The sequence below is a fragment of the Trichosurus vulpecula genome, chromosome 8 (assembly GCF_011100635.1).
Source record: "Trichosurus vulpecula isolate mTriVul1 chromosome 8, mTriVul1.pri, whole genome shotgun sequence".
Taxonomy (NCBI): domain Eukaryota; kingdom Metazoa; phylum Chordata; class Mammalia; order Diprotodontia; family Phalangeridae; genus Trichosurus; species Trichosurus vulpecula.
Window position 1 is genome coordinate 170,377,392 of NC_050580.1, and position 21,878 is coordinate 170,399,269.

General features: G+C 36.8%; 1 protein-coding gene across 1 annotated transcript in view; it reads right to left on the reverse strand.

The window, feature by feature from the left end:
• The window catches only part of FGF7 (fibroblast growth factor 7), a 90,827-nt gene extending 69,770 nt beyond the window's left edge, over positions 1-21,057 (reverse strand). Inside the window, exons 1-2 of the mRNA XM_036734407.1 lie at positions 20,931-21,057; positions 19,770-20,330 (exon numbers count right to left, since the gene is read on the reverse strand). Of these exons, the coding sequence (XP_036590302.1) occupies positions 19,770-20,055 (286 nt within the window). The 5' untranslated portion in view covers positions 20,056-20,330; positions 20,931-21,057. The remainder of the gene's footprint in view (positions 1-19,769; positions 20,331-20,930) is intronic.
• Positions 21,058-21,878: the final 821 nt, after the last annotated feature.

A 21,878-nucleotide genomic window follows, 5' to 3' on the forward strand; every position in this document is an offset into this window, starting at 1 on the left:
TCTCTCCTAAGTTGCCAATCCTCCATCTCCCTCTTTTCTCTCTCCTTTTCCCCTGTTCTTGCCTTAAATATGCAAGTAGAGATACAAATATTTTTGGACCATTATGTAGAGCATGTTATTTTCAGAGAACTAAGCCCGAAAACCAAAGTCCTGTGCCATCTACTTATAGCAGGCTTTCTTAGTGATAGCCATCAGGGCATGGTATAGTACAGTGACTTACAAGGCATAAAATAAATAAGGACATTATTCTCTTTTGGGTGGGGGGAGAGTTGTTGACTGGCAGCCAATATGATATAAAAAGCACTTTTACAATATTATCTTGTTTAATCCTCACCTCAACATGGAGAGGCAGGTGCTATTGGTATTCCCATTTGACAGACAAGGAAATTAAGGCTGACAGAAGGGAAGTGATTTGACCAGGGTCACATAGCTAGTAAGTGTGTAAGGCCATATTTGAACTCGGGTCTTCCTGACTCTGATTCTAGCCCTACATCCGTTGCACCACCTAGCTGCCTCTAAGTGTATGGAGAAAGCACAAGATTATAACCAAATCATGGGAAAATAGAGAGCTGGATTTGGAGTCAAAGGAGTCACATGCAAATCCTGGTTATGGTGCTGTGGACTCAAGGACATCTTTGAGCCTCAGTTTCCTTTTCTGTTGTCGATGTTGTCCAGTTGTTTCAGATGGGGACAACTCTTTGTGTCCCCATTTTGTGTTTTTTTGGCAAGGATACTGGAGTAGTTCATCATTTCCTTCTCTAGCTCATTTTACTGATGAGGAAACTGAGGCAAGCAGGGTTAAGTGACTTATCTAGGATCACACAGCTGCCAAGTGTCTGAGGCCAGATTTGAACTCAGGAAAATGAGTCTTTCTGACTGCAGACCCTGTGCTGTATCCGCTGCACCACCAAAATGCAGATGATAATAGCACCTACCTCCCAGGTAGGAAGATCGAATGAGGTAAGATTTGTAGTGAGGAATGAATGAGATAGTATTTGTAAAGTGCTTTGCAAACCTTAAAGCACTACGCAGGTGTACCTTGTTTTATCGTGCTTCACTTTATTGCACTTTGCAGATAAATGTGTTTTTTACAAACTGAAGATTTGTAATGACCTTGTGTCAAGCAAGTCTAACGGAGCCTTTTTTTCCAAGCGTATGTGCTTACATCATCTCTGTGAACCATTCTGGAAATTCTCACAATATTCCCAACTTTTTCATCATTATTATTATTATATCTCTTGTGGTAATCTGTGATCAATGTTACTTTGTACTTTGATGTTACTACTGTAATCGTTTTGGAGCACCATGAACTGCGCCCATATAAGAATTCAAACTTAATTGATAAATGCTGTTGTGTCTGTTCTGGTTGCTCCACTGACTGCCTTTGGCCATCTCTGTCCCTCCTCTTGGGCCTCCCTGCTCCCTGAGATCCAGCAATATTGAAATTGGTCCAATTAGTAACCCGACAACAGCCTCTAAGAGTTCAAGTGAAAGGAAGAGTCAATCAAAGTGGCAGACTTCATTGTCTTATTTTAAGAAATTGCCAGAGTACATCCCCCCCAACTTTTACCCTGATCTCTCATCAGCCATCAACATGGAGGCAAGACCCTCTACCAGCGAAAGATTACAACTCACTTGAAGGCTTAGCTGATGGTTAGCCTTTTAGCCATAAAGTATTTTTAAATTAAGTTATGTATGTTGTTTTTTAGATACAATGCTATTGCATGCTTAATAGACTACGGTATGGTGTAAACATAACTTTTGTATGCACTGGGAAACCAAAGAATTCATGTGACTTGCTTTATTGCAATATTCACTTTGTTGTGGTAGTCTGTAACCAAACCCACAATATCTCTAAGGTGTACCTGTATAAATGCTGGCAATTATTATTATGGGGATAAACTCTTGCGATCTCTCTAGTTCCATGACCCGATCATTTTGTGAATGGTGGAACAACTGCAAATAGTCGAGTAAAATCTTAAGGCTACATACTAAAATATAACTTCAAACAATTCCAAAAAATTGTTGAAAAACAAAATAATGAAGTAGCTAAGTTTGACACAGGTCACCAGTAACATACAGAAAGGGAAAATGGTTTGGCTCTATTTGCACAAATGTGTCAAGGAGAATAGGAATTGTAACAGTTGCCAATAGCAGCAGAGTTCACAAATGCCACCTTTAGCTGAAAATCAAAGCAGGGTTTTGGTCTATCAAACAACTGTTATTCGTAAGTTGGCTTTTTCAATCACATTCCTGCACTAGAAACTGTCACTGCAGCAGCATTTTAGATAGAGAAAGAGAGAGATGGATAGATAGGTATACAAATATTCACATAGAGATATACATATTCCCATATATGTATATGTATATATTGTATATATGTATGTGTATGTATATACACAGAGATACATGTGTATCTGAGTGTTTCTATGCATATACACACATATGGTTTTATTGTGTTATATATGACATCAATTAATGAAATGTTTCTGTATAAATAATGTATCGAAAGAAAAATTGAAAGGAATAATATTCGTGTGTGTATGTGTGTACATATCCACTGCAGCACACCTACCTACCTCTAGATGTATGGAGAATGCACAAGATTATAACCAAATCGTGGGAAAAGAGAAAAAGAGCTGGATTTGGAGTCAAAGGACTTGTGTGTAAATCCTGACTGTGCCGATGACAATACATACATGCATTGTGCGTGTATATATATAATATGTAACTATATATGTATAATGTGTGCATGTACAATTTCCTTTTTTTAAATGTGTGTATGTGATTTTTTTAATGCTCAAACTGACCCAAGGAAATTAGAATTAGGAATACATATCCTTTCTAACTTAACTATTTCTACCAAATATTCCAGAAAAGGAAAAAGTTTTATTACGAATTGAATAACCTACTTATTTGGGTTTTTTTAAACTTTTATTGGATTAGAAATAAGCCAGGGAAAATTCATTCATTGACTCTTTTACCCTCTTGGTTAAAATTTTACTTAGATATGCCATTTTCCTCTCACTTTAAATGTGTTTGTGAAAGAATATGTGTTATAAGCTTCAAAGTTATCTTTTATGGCAATGAAACTAACTGAGGTTCCAAACATTTTCAGTTTGAAAGTTGTAATTAATTGAAGTGCATGCTGTATTTGAAGCCTCATCTGAATGATTCTAACTCTCCATTTCACAAGCTCTGTATAGTGACAATGGGGGCTGAGGGGAGGAGAGGGGGCAGGGAGAGGGAATGTATTAAGAGTGAAAGTTACAATTAACACTAAACTAGTCAATGATAAATTAGAATGTCTCAGCCTGCGGATGGGATATGTAGCATGGAATGCCTTATAATAAGTTGTTGCAGCTAGTTGTTGTGATGGCAAGAGAATTCACAACTGGAATGAAGAAATATAATAAGGAATCCTTGGTGAAAGATCCTAAAGAAAAAAAATGATCTTTATACTACATCCCATTTCCCTCTTCTCTAAGGAGAAATTTCTCTATATTCACTCTCACTTTCTTCATTCTGCTCCTGTCTCTCCTCCTTGCCAAGACCATCTTCTCATCCTGTATCCTTAATCTCACCCTAATCTATGTCCCCAAGAACATTGTTCCTTCCTCCGTCATCTTGAGCATCATCAATCCAAGAGAAAACTCTAAGATAGCTAAGCAATTATTAACATATTGCATCAAAACCCTTGTCTGCTGGAGTGGAGTAACAAAGCTATGTAAATGTTAAAATCCTGTATAAATGAGAATTATTAGTATTGAATATTGTTGTTATTCAGGTTAGAATTATAAAACTATTAAAGATCTCTTAGTTCAACCTTTTCATTTTATTGATGAGAAAATTGGAGCCCAGAATAAATATAATTTGGAATAAGGTCACATAGAAAGCAAAGCCAGAAAAAGAATTCCAGTCTTCTCACTTCTGGCAATTTGTCCTATCCACTACTGAAATAAGTAGGTTGTTCTTGCTGTACATCAGTATAGATAATGTAGTTTGCTCTGATTTAGGATGAATTAACAATGAATGTAGTGAATTTTTAAAAAATACTCTAGTGACTAAAAGAATGCAACCACCTAAACCTGCCAAGGGAGTGATTTTGGTAGGTACTGGCCTGAATCTTTCTAGACAGGTCAATAGATGACTAGTATTTTTATGTTCAGCTTTCAGAAAAATAAGAAGCAAGAAAGCCAGGCAATGTGTCCAGGATTCAATTTGTCCAGGTTTAACCAGTGCTGCAAGAGAGCAAGAATTCCAAATATTCTACCTTAACACTGTCTGGTTATATTCTTTTTCTTTCTTTTGACCCTTTTTTTATTGTCAGAATCCTTTGTTTTAAGAAGGCCTCTTCCAAAGAGGATTAGAAAATAAGTTAATGATGGACAAAAGACAGAACCAATTTGCTGATCAACTCTTTATCAATTTGTTCCTTAATAGTTTTTGTTAGAATAAATGGTCTCCTTTTTACTTTATTTTTGTGTTCTTTTTGGATTTGGGCACCTATTGAGAAGTGAATTGTCTGGCCTTCTTCCTAAGACAGACCAGACAGACCTATCCACTGAATTTTTAAATCATTTTGGTGGTAATTATATGGAAATTTAATAATGAGTATGAGTACAAATGATTTTTAATGCGTGTGTCAGGAAGGTGTAGAAATATAACCTAACTGCACCTTATAAGCAAAATTAATTTAAAGCATCTGAGCCAACTTTAGGACAAATGCATGAAAATTTTGTAAAAAGGGGACTGGCATAAAATTTTTGTCATTTAATAATAAGACTGGGACTACTTATAAAAGAATTATGGGAAAACAAGAGTGAGAATCATGTAAGTTGAGAAGGCAAATACCTACACCAATTAATTTTTTTTGTAATTCTTCAGATGCGATTTATCCCACCCAATGCTTCAAAGAGCTATTTAGCTTTAAATACCTCTGGTGCGCTACTATCTCAGGAAGTGAAATAGAGTGGTCTCTATCCTGGAATCAGGAAGACCTAATTTCAAATCCGGCCTGTCTTGTACTAGTTGTATGACCCTGGTCAAGTTACTTAACTTCTGTCTTCCTCAGTTTCCTCAGCTCTAAAATGGGGAAATAATAGTTGTGAGGATCAAATGTAATAATATTTTTAAGTGCTTAGCAGAGTGCTTGGCAATTAGTAGGCACTTAATACGCCTTTGTTTCCTTTCTTCCTTCTTAGCTGTAGTTCATTTAACTATAGTCATTATACCCTGACTTTTTCAAGAAAAGAAGAAATATGATTGGAAACCATTCTTCCCACTCTATTCTCACCTCCCCTATGACATTTTAACTTCCTTGTGCATAATTATTAGTAATATATGGGATACTAAAGGCAAAATTGAGAAGTAAGAGCATATTTTAATACATAATTATAGAAATTTGGTTGAGTAACCACACATTGAACTCATTGAGTCTCATTGAGTTGCCACAGAATTCTGGATAGTGAATGAGTTGACTGCCCAAACGTTTCCTGAAATAACCAAACTGTATATGGAATGTTGGAGTTCTGGATGTAATCACTTAAGTTACTAGCTAATTCTGTACACAAATATTGTGTAATTACACTGAACACAAGAATAGGAGGCACAACTGGCTTCAGAGAAATCTGAAACTACGATCTACACCAAAGTTACTTCTCATTTTGGCCCTTTGATTCCATAGTCAATTTCTAGCTGTGCTATCCAAGGACTTTTTGTGAAAGAGAGTGAAAGTTGCCTTTAATAATGTTGATCTTGAAGGTTAGTTAAGCATTTAATAAGTGTCAGGAAAAATGATTAATAATGGTGATTCTTTAGCAGAAAATATATGTACACATCTGACTGATGTAAATCATAGTTATGAAAAAGATGGAAACAAAAATTGAGAAAGAGAGAATTAGAGATCCTGGTGCTCTATATCCACTGTACCATCTACTCTCCAGAACATAGCATAAGGGTGAGCTCTCCATGAGTCAACAGACAACTCCTCCTTAGAATTCTAGCCACTGAGCCCTATCTTTTTAGTAGTAGCCCTTAGACCCAAAATATAACCTCACCACATTTCTTGTGGTGAAAACCTTTGGTTCATGAAAGTCTTTTTGTCTTCCATAATTTCCTTTTAAGTCTCCCAAGGAGGAATCATGCCATAATCCATTATCAATTAGTACATTAACAATCAGGAATTTATTGATATCAGTCTGAACCAGAATAGGATAGGCACCTAGACAGATAGGGTGGGGTAGAACACCAAAACAAATGTTGTCTACAGCAGAGATTTCCCCTAGTGACAATTATTGATCCCCAAACTTGAAGACACAATCAATTTGAAATTACCTTGAAGAATATGGAACAGCATGGCTTTTCCCAGTGAGATTAGCTTTTCATTTATAACAGAGAATCAACCAACCAGAAAGCATTTATTAAGTGCCTTCTAGGTGCCAGGCCACAGTGCTAGGCACTGGGGATACAAAGATGAAATAAAACAATCCTGCCTTCAAGGAGCATACAAGGGGAAGGTAACAGATGTTCATTGCCTTGATTTCAGCCAAACTTCTAGTATCATTCTATGTGAAATTTCTTTAACAAACTACGAAAGTCCATTCTTCCCCTTGCTGTTGACTTGAAGTGTACACCCAAAAGATCATTAGTAATGATTCAACTTGGACTTGAAGTGGGGAGAAGGAGGCATGTTAAGCAGTTTGCTTCAAGGAACAGTCCTATGTCTATTGCTCTTCAAAACCTTTATTGAGGATGTGTGACAAAGAATTGAGAATATCCTCATTTTATTTGTTGCTGTTATTGAGTTGTTTCAGTCGTGTCCAACTCTTCATGACCCAGTTTGGAGTTTTCTGGACAAAGATACTGGAGTGTTTGCCATTTCCTTCTCTAACTCATTTTACAGGTGAGGAAACTGAGACAAACGGGGCCAAATGACTTGCTCAGAGTCACACGGCAAGTGTCTGAGGCCAGATTTGAACTCAGGAAGATGATTCTTCCTGACTCCAGGTCCAGCACTCTGTTCACTGTGCCACCTAGCTGTGTGCTTATTTTATTTACAGATGATCTAAAATTCAGTGGAGGAAGTTGGTACTCAACATGATCGAGAGGAAAAAAATATAAGATGATGATTCAATGAATGGCCCTACAAAAAAAAGGATGAATTCATCCCAGATGATCTTCTTCTCTCTATACTCTGTTCTCTCTATCTTGGAGATCTCACCAGCTTCCATGGGTTCAAATACCAGCTTGTGCAAATTACTAAATAAAAATTATATATATATATGCATACACACAAGCATATACATACATATATATCCCTATTCATATCACTCATCCTATAGTATATATTAATATATTTAATATATATTAATATATATTTAATATATATATATATTAAACACAACATGTCCAAACCAGAACTCGTTATCTTTTCCCCCAAACCCTCCCTTCTTTCTGACTTCTCTATATCACCATCTTTCCAAAGACCAAGGTTCACATTTTCAGTGTCATCTATTACTTGCCTCTCCTTCCCCTACTCTTGAGGACATCACCATCCTTCCAATGACCCAGGTGCACATTTTCAGTGTCATCTGTTACTTGCCTCTCCTTCCCCTATCCTCTCTACCATATCCAAGCAGCTGCCAAGTATTGTCATTTCTGTATCCACAGCATCTTTCACATTCGTACCCTTCTTTTCATTCACATGGCTACCATCCTCATTGAAGAGACTCTCATCACATCCAGCCTGTACTATTGCAATCTCCTTGTAATAGGTCTCTCTATCTCTAGTTTCTCCAATCCATTCTCCACACCAGCACCAAAGTAATACTCCTAAAACACAGGTATCTGCATGTGACTTCCCTCATCCAGAATTTCTCTTCCCCAGGCCTCTGGGCCAAAATTCAAAACCCCTTCATTGGACATTTAAAGTTCTTCCCAATTATGCTCCAGACTACCTTTCTTAGATTATCATGCAGTATTTTCCTTTATTCTCCCCATGTTCCAGCAAAATTAGTCTATATAACATTTCCCGTATATTACATCTCTCATCTCCACACCTTTATACAAGATAGAAATGCACTGCCTCCTCCCCACCAAATAGATTCCCCAATGTCACATAAGACTCAGATCAAATGTCACCTCTTTCACAGGACCTATCCTAATCTGTCCCAGTTAGTTGCTAGTGCCCTTTCCCCTGTGAATTACTTTATAGAGTATAAGTTTTCTATTTACTTATCTATGTTTATGTTTTCCCCCAAAAGACTGTAAAATCTTTGAGGGAAGGAACTGTTTGGAACAGTGCCTAGCACTAAAGTCTTATCGAATGAATGGGTGAAAGGGATACACATAGAAGCAAACAATGATCCCAACACAGAATGACATAATATTGACTTGGGACAAGAACATAACAGAAAAACCTGTTGTCCATAGTTGATCACAAACTGAATGTAAGTCATCAAGGCAGCACCCTGATAAAAAAAAAAACCAACATGACTATGTATCAAGGGATATGAGTACTAAAAGTCTGGAAGCAGTCCTTCCTTCATAATAGTCAAGCCCTTATTATATATGGTGTCCAGTGTAAGTGAAGAAAATTGAAAAGATTAAAAGAAGTGATGAAAAGTATTAAAGATATGAAACATCTATGTCTATAGACGTAAATCAGTAAAAAATTCACTTTTCTAGAATCAGATTGATGCCTCAAAATTCTTTTCAGCTCTCTGGTGGCTAGGTGGCACAGTGTTGGTACTAGGAGTCAGAAGACTCGAGTTTAAATTTGGCCTCTGGCACTTCCTAGCTATGTAACCCTGGGCAAGTCATTTAATTTCTCTCAGCCTCAGTTTCTTCATCTGTAAAATGGGGGTGATAATAATAGCACCTACCTCTCAGGGTTACTGTGGGGAATCAAATAAAACAATATATGTAAAGCTATTCACATTCCTTAAAGCATTATATAAATTCAAGATATGATGATGATGATGATGGTGGTGGAGATGTTATATGAATTTATATGAATCATTAAAGCTGTTCGTATTTTTAGTCTCTGTAGAGTTTTGTGTCATCAGTGTCCAAAGGTTTATTATCTCTAGAAAGCAAAATTCCTACTTTTTTGTGCCCTATATTCTTCAGTTTCAAAGATTCCCTTCCTCTTCCAGTGTTCTGGGTTTGGACAAACTGTTAAATGTTTGTCCCATTTGTGCCTGAAGGGATTTTGCCATCATATTCCTCTTTATAGATTGGAGAGTACTAACCATTAGTTGCCCCTTTTGAGATCTTCTCAAAACAGTATTATTTCTAACTCAAAGCATAATAGTTAGAAGTATTAGGGGCATTGGGTACAAGGACTAAATACACAGATAAGATCATTCCTCAAGAATTCAGACTGATGCTTATACTCAGCAGAACACCTGGAAGGCATACTTAGGATGGGGTCCAAGAACTTTTTTAATTAAAAAAAAAAACTTTATTACTGTATGTCATTATAATTGATTTTGTTAGTAATCCTGTGCATTTTAAAACATCATTCTGAGAAGGGGCCCATAGGCTTCACCAGACTGCCAAAGAGTTCAGTGTCACAAGAAAGATGAAGAATTCATGCTTGAAGGCATATTTATAAAACCCCAGGCTGTGGATGAGAATGTTGGGTGGAAATGGAAAAGATTCACTGCTTTGTCCTAGTAAAGAATGTGTTTCCTGGCCCATAAGAAGAGCAATATAGAAATAGATTGTTGACCTTGGGTCATTCACCAACAGTCTTACTGGACTTCTTATAGTCAAGTTCTTATTTTAAAAAATGATAACTCTATTTCAATATAATTGATTTCCTTTGTAATCCCTTGTATTTTATTTTATTCATTTAAAAACATCTTTCTGAAGAGTCATTATATATATATATATATATAAAATTAGGGAAGAATAGTGCATTTATCACTTGGGAAGGAAATTGTGGCTTGCTATTATTGTAATTTATCAAAACTCTACATGATTATCATTAATGCGAATGAAACAACCACAACTTTTGTAGACACTAATTCTTAGAAAAGAAAAAGGATTTTCCCCCAGTCATACACATTGTTTGGCGTAAAATTATTCTAATTGTTTATTAGTGCTTGTCTACATGGCAACAAGTAAAATGAAGATAGAAATAGTTTTGTTCACCAAATGATGGCCATAGGGGATCATCATAACCATGTCCTATTGAGAATTTCAGAAACTACCCTTCAGCCTCCTTGGGTCCCTGGATTTCTAGGGATAATTCAAGCCTGAAATGACCCTCCTACTATCTATGTACTCATGTTACCTCCTAATGCAAGTTGGGATTCCGTATAACCAACTTATACACTTTAGCACAAGTATTTAGTCAAGAATCACTCTCCTACAACATTGATTCAGACCAATTCTTAGGCAACAGTAGAACCAAACCCCTAACTGAATGGAAATTCGTCATAATCTAGGCTTATACAATAGTTAGAATTTTGGGGAAACTTATTGGGTAAGGTCGTATACAAATTGGTCCCACCTCATTTCCTCAACATTAGTTACTCATCCTGTGAAGAGATAAAATGGAAAATGTGATATCTTTGATTAAAACATAGTAAATATGCTTTTAAAATCTGTGAAACATTATTTCTTTCATCTTCCCTTAGCCTTAAAAGATAAATGAGTTTCCATAATAATCCTGAATAGTAAACAAAGGTTACTAAAAGCTCAATGCTCCCTACAGAGTTGACTAATAGAAATATACCTTCCATCCAAGAAACAACTATATAAATCAACTACCCTAATCCCCTCTAAGCTTTGTCCCTACAGTCTTAAGCTCAATCCAGTATTCCCAGAGTTCATGTTTTTTTTTAATTACCTGATCCTCTCCCACTGTCACAGCGGCTAACAAGGAAATTTTGGCTCTGGCCCTTTTCCCTATGCCTATTAAGAATAGGTCCTGGAACTGACGTTTTGTGATTTCCCACTATCTTAAGACCTTGTCACTATTAATTATACAAAGCCATAGTCACTATAAATTTAAAAATCCATTTTCCCTCTCCCCGCCTTTTCCTGAAGGTCCAAGAACTGATGTTCTGTGAGATTCCAACATATTTAATGTTTAAGTGCTTGCTGTATGAAGGCATGATCACTAGAAATTCAAAAATCTATTTATTGTTCCGTCTACTTCTCTGTTTCTATGACTCTCTATGTCTTCTGTCTCTTTTTCTGTCTCTGACTCTCTGTGTCTTCCTCTATCTCTCACTGTCTCATCTTTTTCTCTTCTTCTCTCTCCCCACCTCTCTCTTCTTTCTTCTCCCTGCCTCTTCCTCCCTCCATCTTATCTCTTTCTTCTTCACCCTTCCCTTACACACAATTAAACTCCTTTGATTTTAAAAGGTTTTGAGGTACCCTAGACTCTTCCCTTTAATGTGATTACATTGACTCCTCCACAGAGGAGCTAACCTGAATACAGAAAAATCACTATACTTTGACTACAGCTAGCTCTTACTCACTATTTTTCAGCCATAGCCTTTGTTAAGATGGTATCACTGACTAAATATGGTAATGCTATACCAAGGCATCAGTGTTGAATTCGTTTTCATCTGTCCTCATTCTTTATATGAGAAGAAGTACTAACAACAGTTTCCCTCCCAAAAAACGAGACCCCCATGAGAACCCACGCATTAGGATGCTTCAGGTATTTCCATGAGGGACCATTCCCTCCATATCTGCAATATACTCCTTCCTTAGTTATACCTTTCAGACTCCTTATCTTCCATCACCATAAGTCATCTCACATGCCATCTCCTCCAATGAACTTCTCTTGATCCCCGTCTACCCCAGAAGAAAATGACCGATCTCTTTCTCCTCACATTATTCCTACAGCATTTTGTTTGGATCTCTTTTGCCCCCATTACTCTCCTTGTTAATGTACTATCTGTTTATGGGTGGTATCCCAACAAGCAAAAGGTAAGCCTCTTGAGAGCAGAAACTTCTATTTTACATTTTATATCCATAGCATCAAGCACAGATTTTTAGCACATAGTAAGAGCTTCATAAGTGTTTGAATTAAACTGAATGTTTTTATGTCCCCACTCACACAATAAGAGAAGGAAGATGAGACTTCCTGTTGGCATGCCTTGAGAGAAATCTCCAAAGCCAATAGGATCATAGGATTTAGAGTTTCAAGGGACTTTAGAGATCATATGATCCAATCCCCTCACTTTATGAATAATGAAACTGAGGCCTGGGTCAAAATAGAGTTAAATAATAAAAGATATTTGTGGTGGCTATTTTACGTAGCTTCCCAGTTCTTATGAAATATAAAAGATGATTATTTTCCAGTATCACTGGTTTATAGGAAAACTGAAAATACCACAGGGAAAATAGAAGTTTGCAGGAAAGCACCCTTGATTTAGCTGGAGCTGCTGGATTATATTGGAAACAAATAGCTCACATAATCAAAGGTCTGCCTTTTCTTCCTGCCCATTGGTTTTTACTTTGGGAAACAAGAAAGTGGGAGTGGGGGAGCTCTCCTGAAGAAATCTTAGGAATCCAAACCCCCCCCCACCAGTACTGAGCTAGGGGTACTCTTTACCTAATTCATTGAAATTGCATTGCTAGCATAGAGCTAAAGGAATTAGGAACCAACCTTTGTAATAAACAAACAAGCAAATAAATAAATGACATTATGGTCATTTTCCTGCCTGATTCCAACTTTGCACGCAAGCTATATCTCTAGTTTAATGCTCTTTTCATCATCCGCAGGACTGTCTACCAAGAGTTCTTAATTTTTTTGTGTGTATTGTGGATGCTTTTGGCAGTTTGATGAGGCTTGATACTACTGAAGTTTGTTACCTACATTTATAATTGAAGGAAGTGTTCAATTTTAACTAGAGGTTAGTAAAAATGAAGTTGTAAATTTTCCCCCATTAAAATTTATGGGCCCTCTGGAATCTATCCATAGACTCCTGGTTAAGAGCCCCTGCTCTAGACTAATTGTTCCCATCCTTTCCATTGTCATCTGAGTAGGATTTTCTTCCCCTTAGAGGGCTACCTGTGAACCTCAGGGAAGAACAGAGGTGTCCATAGGTGAGTCAGGGCACCAGGATCTTAGTCTTAATGGTTCAAGATTCACAGTTCTTTCAGTTATCACCACCTTCTCCATGAACAATCTAGAAAGCATGAGAGGGCATTGACTTTCTAAGTTAATGGGTCCTGGACAGCTCAGGCAAAGATCTACAAGGGTAGAGGTGGATAAGCTAATGGGGACAAAAAAAAATAGAAGAAGAAAATATGAGGAAAATAGGGTATAGGAAATTTGTAAAGTGAAAAATAGTAAAATGGTATGGGAAAACTAGAAACTTTCCAAGATCTACCACATATAATAATGTCTTTCTATTTGACCTACTTTGGGGACATTGCAATGCGGCTGCTTCCCCCCTCCTATATTTCCTCGCATTTACAACGAATATACCTTATAGGTACCAGGTTATTTACATGTTGTCTCTTTCCTTAGAATATGTTCTTTGAGACAAGGAACTGTGTTTATACTTTTTTTGTATCCCTTGTCCTTAGCACAGTGTCAGGCACATAGTAAGCATTTAATAAATGCTTTGTTGACTGGCTGACTAGTAAGAAACTGCCTTAGCAAGTGACTACAGAGGAGCAGCAGGCTAGAACTATCTACCTACTGAATCAATTCCAGTGATTGAGATTCAATAGGCATGTCCTAGTGGCCTACCTTTAAAAATTATTAGTATTACTTTTGCCTTTAAAAAAAATCTGTTGTGACTTTTCTTTCCTTCTACAGTAAATCATTTGCTAGGATTAGGTTGGAAAGTAAGAGAGCTTACATCTTCCATGTTTAGCAATTGAAAATTATATTTACTGGTCTCTAGCAGAGGTTACTCTTGAGCAGGATCCTACCCAAAGAATTGTTGACTAATTGAGTTCCTCAAGTTTTCTCTGCCAAGTCCTATCCAACAACACCATTGTGTTCCACGCCCCACCCCCGTCCAATTCTTAGGCCACATCCCATCACAGTGGAACTGTCCAAAACTATTGCCAAATTGCTGGCTGCTCCTCAGAAGGCCCATCCCTTCTCTCACTACAGAACTTATGGTGTTCAATTATTACTAAGTGAGGGATACTTCCTCTCCGAGCTGTGGTGTGTGGCAATTAAACATTTCTGCTGTTTTAAAGGGGCCAACAATATTGACCATTGGGGGAGGAGGAGCAGACTCCCTTGTAATTGGATGCTGAAAACAAGAAAATTATCTGGGATGATCTGGATTGTCTGTCTCATTCGTCCCTCAAAGCTGCTGTGAGCCTCCCAATGCACTGCTTCTGCTGGTTCTCACTTGGCACCTCAATTCCCCTACTGAAATAGCAGTGTTATTTCTGTCAGGTGCAGAGTGATCTCCTCTGGCTGCTGGTGGCCAGCCCTGCTTGCAGTCCCCTCTACCCCCCTCACCCCAGAAAAGATCTCAGACACTAGCAACAGAATACCAGCTGTAAACAGGTTCTTTGCTATGGCTATTAATATTTATCCTGCTTCTAAGGAAGTGACTGGTTCTTTAGTTTGGGGCATGAGTTTTAAAGATCCATTTTGCTCTTATAACTCTGTTTCAAGTAGACCCAGGTTAATGTTCTATCTTTCTATAGCCAGCATAACAATTAAGCCTGGAGTAGCCAGGGAGGATATGATCCGAGACTTCCTAGCCCTCGATATAAGTAAGAGGCAACCCTTTTTTTGCATCTATCTCTGAGACTGACTCTCTAGCATCTTTCCTGCCTGGCAGTGGCAACCTGACTACCTTCTCCTTGGCCCTTAGGAAGCCCTTTGTTCAAATAAATAAATAATATGTTCTGTTATGATTCTATTTTATAATCTTTTCAAAAAAATTTATTTTCACTTGCATGGTACCATCTCCCTCATTTGTCTATTCCATGTCCAAGATTCTGAATTTAAACAAAACATTTAAGAAATTGGTCTCTACTTAAAACCCAATACAGCCACAGGTAGGGAAGAATCTGAAGTCAGATCATGGGATCCTAAGTATAGAGTATAGGGACCTCGGAAACCATCTAGATTCTAGATCAAGCCCCTCATTTTGCAAATAAGGTTGTTGAAACCCAAGCAGATTAAGTGACTAGCTCAAAGTCTCTCTGGTAGGGAGCAGCAAAGGTGGGAATAAAACCCAGCTCCTCTGACGTCAAATCCAGTACTCTTTCCTCTGTCCCATGTTGTTGTTGATCATTGTTTCAATCATGTCCAATTCTTCATGACCCCATTTTGGGGTTTTCTTGGCCAGAGACAGTAGAGTGGTTTGCCATTCCCTTCTCCCTTCTAAAAAGGACATGAGCAGCCCAAGGTAGCTCAGTTTCAATTCGTTATAAAATCTGAAACATACTGGCTTCAGTGTCAGGAGGACTTGGGTTTACCTTGGATACCGACTGGCTGTGTAATCCCAGGAAAATCGCATAACTGCTAAGTGTTCCCATGCAGCTCTCTAACACTGGAAATTACAGGATAGTTGTAGATCTGCATCAGAAGAGGCAGAGCCCAAAGAACTTCCCCACTCTAGTGAAATTACAAGTTCAGACCCTGCCCCATTTCCCCTGAACACACACACACACACACACACACACACACACACACACACACAAATGTGAGAGCATCAATCCCAAAATCTCTTCTGGGGATATCCTTGTCATGAGTCTGACTTCCTGTAATAATAATTCTCCTACAATGCGCTCTACTCGCACTAATCCTTAGTTTACCAATCCCTCATAAACCTGATTCCTATGTATTTGTTTCTCTGCTGCCTCAACTAGTGAAGTGACCACTTTATCAAAAACCTAGTCATATCCGTCAGCATCATCTGTTCCTTTAGTTCAGGTATATCGTGGTGGTAGAAAAAGACTCTTTTTAATGATTGAGAGAGTAATAATTCTGTTTCACAAAGTTGGTAGTTTTGTTGGCAACCAGAATGTTCTGTGAAATTTAACTACCTCAGATAGGCAGGTTGACAGAATGTGTAACAATCTTCAAGGAAAAAAGTATCTGAACCCATTAGGACATTTTAGAGATTACAAATCAAGTCACTGACATTAATATTTGACACTATGGTAGACCATTCCCTCTGTTGATTATCTCCAATTTGTCCTGCACATATCTTATTTGTATTTAGTTGTTTGTATATTATCTCCCCCCATGGACTGGAAGCTCCTCAAGGGCAGGAACTGTTTTGGCCTTTCTTTCTATCCCAAGCACTTGATGAAGTACCTGGCATACAGTAGGTGCTTAACAAATGCTTATTGACTGTCTGATTGATGCTGTTATTAACTCTGTTTTTCAACTTGCTGGTTTTCCTAGTTTGCTTTCAACCTCCTGTTGATAAAAGGGGAGCTACAGCAGTGGTCAGTAATCATCATTAAATTGCTGTTTCCATATTTTCTGTTTTTCTGTGGAATGTTCTGACAGCAAAGCAGTTTGAAGATATGCTCACCATTTTGAATCTAGTCAATGCAGAGAGGTAAGGTGCTCCAACTCAATAACTATCAACCTGTACCTTTTGTGTTCAGAAAAGAGCAAAAATGCAAGTAAATTCTTCCATCTCTCATGTGGTAGCTAATGGTGGTCAAGATCCTTATCTTAGCCCAGCATTTCCTAGCAATCATTTTTTGTCCATTCTGTCCAACTCAGGTAGAATGCTTCTTTCTACCCAACACCAGTTTCCTGTAGCAGCAAGGTACTTCATCTTCTTGTGATTATATGGAAGCCTATAGTTTGTTCCAAGATACCGGGGGGCACCTACATGGTACAGTAGATAAAGCATTGAACCTGGAGTCGAGGGGACCTGACTTCAAATCTAGCTTCAGATAGTATGACCCTGAGCAAATCACCTAACCTCTGTTTACCTCAGCTTCCTCATCTCCAAAATGGAAGTAAGTAATAGCACCTACCTTCCAGGGTTGTGAACTTAAGAAGAGATGCTATTTCTGAAGTGTTTTGCAAGGCTTAAAACCCTATACAAATACTAGCTATTATTATTATTAAAGAAAGAAGCCTAAGTATGAAAAATGACAGCATTTCTTAGGTTCTGATAATTGTTTAAAAAAATGATAAACAGCTAAAAGCAAAGAATTTGCCAGAAGATTCCAGCATGGTTTGTACCCTTTCCTGGAAAGTTTACCTTCTGAAGAAAGGTTTTCACTCTCTACATAGGAAATAGCTTATAGGATCAACATAAATCTTAGTATCAAAATTTATCTAGGGTATATTATGCCATTTCATATATAAAGGTCTCATAACATTCTAATTTCTTTTTTTAAACTATAGAATAACAGTTTAAAGGAAAAATGGACTACCAAACTGGTATTAATTTTTTGACTATTCAGAGTTCATCCCAACTGTGTTGAGTCCAAATCACAGAGTTTGTCTCAAGGACTGTACATTTGGGCTTAGAGTTTTAAGATAATCCAAGTGGGTCCAAATTTTCATTTTGTTCCAAATATAATACAATTGCATTCTGAATTGAATGATAAATAATGCAACTAGATTAGCAAAGTGCCATTTTAAAATGCACGCTATTCCTTTTACACTGAACTTTATGCTTCCTTTTCCTCATCTCTTCTCTTTTTTTATTTTCCAATGCAACTAGTTAAATGTTATTCAGAATCATAACAAGAACATAGGGGCACTTACTGTATGACCCTTAAGGTCCCTTCCAGGTCAATTAAATCCCTCTCACTGCCACATTAAATTGGTTTTGACAGTTTATCTTGTCATCAAAAATGTTAAGCTCCGAAAGAGATTTCAGGTATCATCTAATCCAACCCCTTCAGTTTACAAATGAGGAAATTGAGACCCAGAGAAACTTCCTAATTTGCCTAAGATCACACAGCTGATAGGGAAGTAAAGATTAGACCTCTTGCCATCTTTTCTTTCATTATATTCACATTCAATTTTTCAATCAATGTGAGTGATAAATATCTAATAGATGCTTTTGAAAAAAATGTACATACATGTAAAGATAAATTTGGGTCCAAATTTTAGCAAAATCAGAATTCACATGTATAATTATATATTTCTTCTGAGCATAAGGCAGCATAAATTTATATATGTTATGATACTATTTGTGAGTGAATACTCAGTTATCTCATTTGTAAAATGAAAATTTGTCGAATGAGGTGAGGTGTAGGCATACACATACCCCTATGTGGAAAGTTAGATAGATATATACATGCATGTATATATAGATAAATTTTGAAAACAACTTAAGACCTGAAAGGAACCTTCAGGATAAACTAGTAAAAAAAAAAGTCTCATTTTACAAATGAGGAAACTGAATCCAAGAAAGTATTGCACAAGCTAGTTAGTAACAGAAATGGAAGTATAACCCAGGTTTCCCAAAAGTCAGTATGCTCTCTCCCACCCTGCACTTAGTTAAATATATGACATTTCAGTAGCTTCTAGATTAGATAATTGCAGTAGATTCTCTGGTTTTTCTCATGAGTGGAAATCTACAAAAAAAAATTCCCAGAATGAATTTTGAACTAATCAAGATTTATTACCACTAGGGGCTTCTTCAGGGACTAAAATAATACAATTAGTGAAATCAGAGGGGATGATGATTAAATCCTGAGTGATAATAGAGAAACCATTAAAGTGACCCTATAGTAAATACAAAAACTTACGTAACTGTACTTTATTTGGGGGAATAGCATAATAAAAAGCATATTTTATCATTATTTTGATGTGATCATTTTCATTGGAACTTAGTACACACAGTGCCAAGATGAAATACAATTGCAGCATCTGCTTTTTAGTGCTGCAAACAAATAAAGTCTAGTTTTTCTTAGTAATTTTATCCCCTAATTGTTTCTCTTCCAAAGCATTTTATATATTATTTGAGGAAAGTAGTACTTTCACTCTATTAAAGAGTAAGATCTTTTCTGTCATTAAGTGAATTAACATAATCAGCAATAGAATTTCAAAATATAAAAAAGAATTTGTAATTTGGATTCTTTAAATGGAAAATGGTGGGGGAGGGATGGAAGACCTTTCAATCATGAACATTAACGCCTCTTTAACTTTAGATATCTTTTTCTTGAAATATTTTACATTCATATATACATAGGATGAAATAGAATTCATGCAATGAAGACTTCAAATAAACAAAATGTAGAGAAGAATCAGCCTGTGGTTTTTGGCCAGTAGACAGCAACCTAATATATACCGATAACAATATGAACTGATGAAAAAAAAAAGATTCTTCTTTATTACATAACTGTAAACTGTTGCTATTGAGATTATAGCCTAAGTACTCAGAATCATAAAATAGATTGTTTAAAAACTGAAATGCTAGTAAGTTGTTTTTCAGTAATCATTTAATGAGCACTTCATACTATGCTAGACTTCTATTAACTAGAAAATATTAAATCATTTCTGTGTGAATGGTTCCACTTAGATTTTGTTTGACTTTCATGAGCACTTTGAGAATAAGACATGTAGTTTTATGTTTTCCAGTTGGCTCAGTTTACCAGCTAGGATGATTACATCAGTAGATCTATACTACACCAAGGAGATATTTATATTGACACAATCCAAACACCCAAATATTAAATAATTGAGAAAGGCTTGTTTAGATTAATGTGAGAGAAGGAAAAAAAAGAAAATTGAGGATTCATCTGAGTTGCTGAAAATTTACCCCTTCATATATTTTCAAGGCTTATAAAGAATAGGTTTTAAAAAAAAAAAAAAGAAGCATACTTACTATAATTAGTTTGTTTGTCTTGTGTCCCTTTTACTTTTCCTCGTTTATCAATCCTCAGATACCACTGTGTTCGACAGAAAAGTCTTCTCACTCTTACATCCCCTCCTTCCATGTAATCATAGCTTCTAGTGTGTCGCTCAGGGCTGGAGCAGTTCACATTTGTAGCCATTTGCTCTGGAGTCATGTCATTGCAAGCGAAAGCTATGGTGCCCACTAGACAGATAATGTGAAAGCATGATGTGTAGAGCAGAGTTGGCAGGATCCATGTCAGTATCCATTTGTGCATTATAGTGCAGTGCCCTGGGTGTTCAGGAATACCATAATGAAAATTCAATCTCAAGTTGGACCGTTGCTCCTAGGTCATTGACCTCCTTCTACCTTGGCAGTGAATGGTGGATCTACTTAATTGAGATTGGTGGTTCTTTCCAAATGACGATCCTTATCCTTTTAGTCACTGATATGAGGAGGATGGCTCCTTTAGTACCTTTCAGATGTGATATCCTTCAAAAAACAGGTTGTAGTAAGCTCAGTTGTCGGGACCTGCTTTGCTACTTGAATCCTCTGTTTGTATTGAAAGCAATAAAAAGGAAGGGGAGGAAGGAGTGAAAAGTTGTATATATAAATCTCAGTAGACAATTTTGTTTATTAGTTGGTATGGTTTAACTTAAAAAGACTGAATCACACAAACAGAACTTCCAAAGAGGACGTCAATCTCTTAAATTGACTGTCTATACATCTTATGTTAGTATATACATACACACACAGACACATTCCTTATTATACTGTTCATTTCCATTTGCTATTTTCTAATAGCATTTGCATTTAAGGCTATTGCTTTAAATAAACTTCTCAACTTATTCTTAGCTAAGTGCAAATGCTTCTACATTTCTTTATTTCATGCTTTCACTTTTGTGGTTAACCAATTATTTTCTACAGAACTGCCCACATTTGTCTGGTTTTAAATGTCAGGACAGCTCTGGAGAGCTTCAACCTTATCTTTACATAAGCTATATGCAGGGTAATTGCTATAGATCTTAACAGCATGCCTAGAAAATCTGTTAACTCTACTTCTCCCTTCTAATTCTGAACAAAAAGAGAAAAAGACATTAACTATTAGAAAATCTTAAACATTATTTTAAAGGACAAATAACAATAACTTACTTGTTTCTCTTGATAACAGCTGGATATATAAGTATTCCATTTCTGCTGCCTGCCTTTTGCAACATGAGACTCTCTACTGTAGCTAAAAACTATTTCTCAGCTGAGAGACTCCAGCAGAATCATAATTGTTTCCATAAATCAACACGCAAGAGGATTTTCTCTGTGTGTGCGCGCGCGTGTGTGTGTGCGTGCTCGTGTGTGTGTAGAGTCTGTTATTCAGTGCTTTTCGATAAATACCTTTGCTGACCTCATTGGAAGCAATTAAAACTTAACCAGTGAGCTGTTAGTTGAATGCACCAGCAAGAATAAAAGGAGACTTGTGTAGTGTCCAACGGTCATCAGAGGGAGCTATGAACATAGTTTATACTGAAATCTCAAAGTTGGTACTTACTTTCTAGAAACAAATTGCTCTGATTCTTATGAAAAGGATGAGGCAGAGAAAAAAGGAAAAACAGAAAGGATCTCTCTTTAAAGCAATTCAACACGTGATTTATGTTCTCCGACTAAAAATGTTCTTTTTCTCATACATGCAGGGGTTGCTTTATTTGTTAGCCTATCTTCCCACAGTTTCATGTGTACATGCTGTACTTCTGCCCCTGGGCTGTCAGACTTAAATTATTGGGTTATATTAGCCAACTTAGAACGGCTATATAATTTACATTACATGTGACATAAACATGTATTATTCTCATGTGAAGGCTATTAGTCATTTTATATGAGCCAATTCTAATAGATTAATTTTTATATTTGAAATGAATGAACTGGATGTTAGGAGACTTAGGATATATCATCCCAGGTCTATCTCTAACTTTATGAGCTTGGGAAACTGGGCTTCAGTTTCCTCAACTATAAAATAAGGGAATTGGATTAGATTATCTCCCAAAGGTCTCTTCCCGCTCTAAAATTTGATAACTGTATGACATAATTCATTTTAGTACAGGCAAGAGA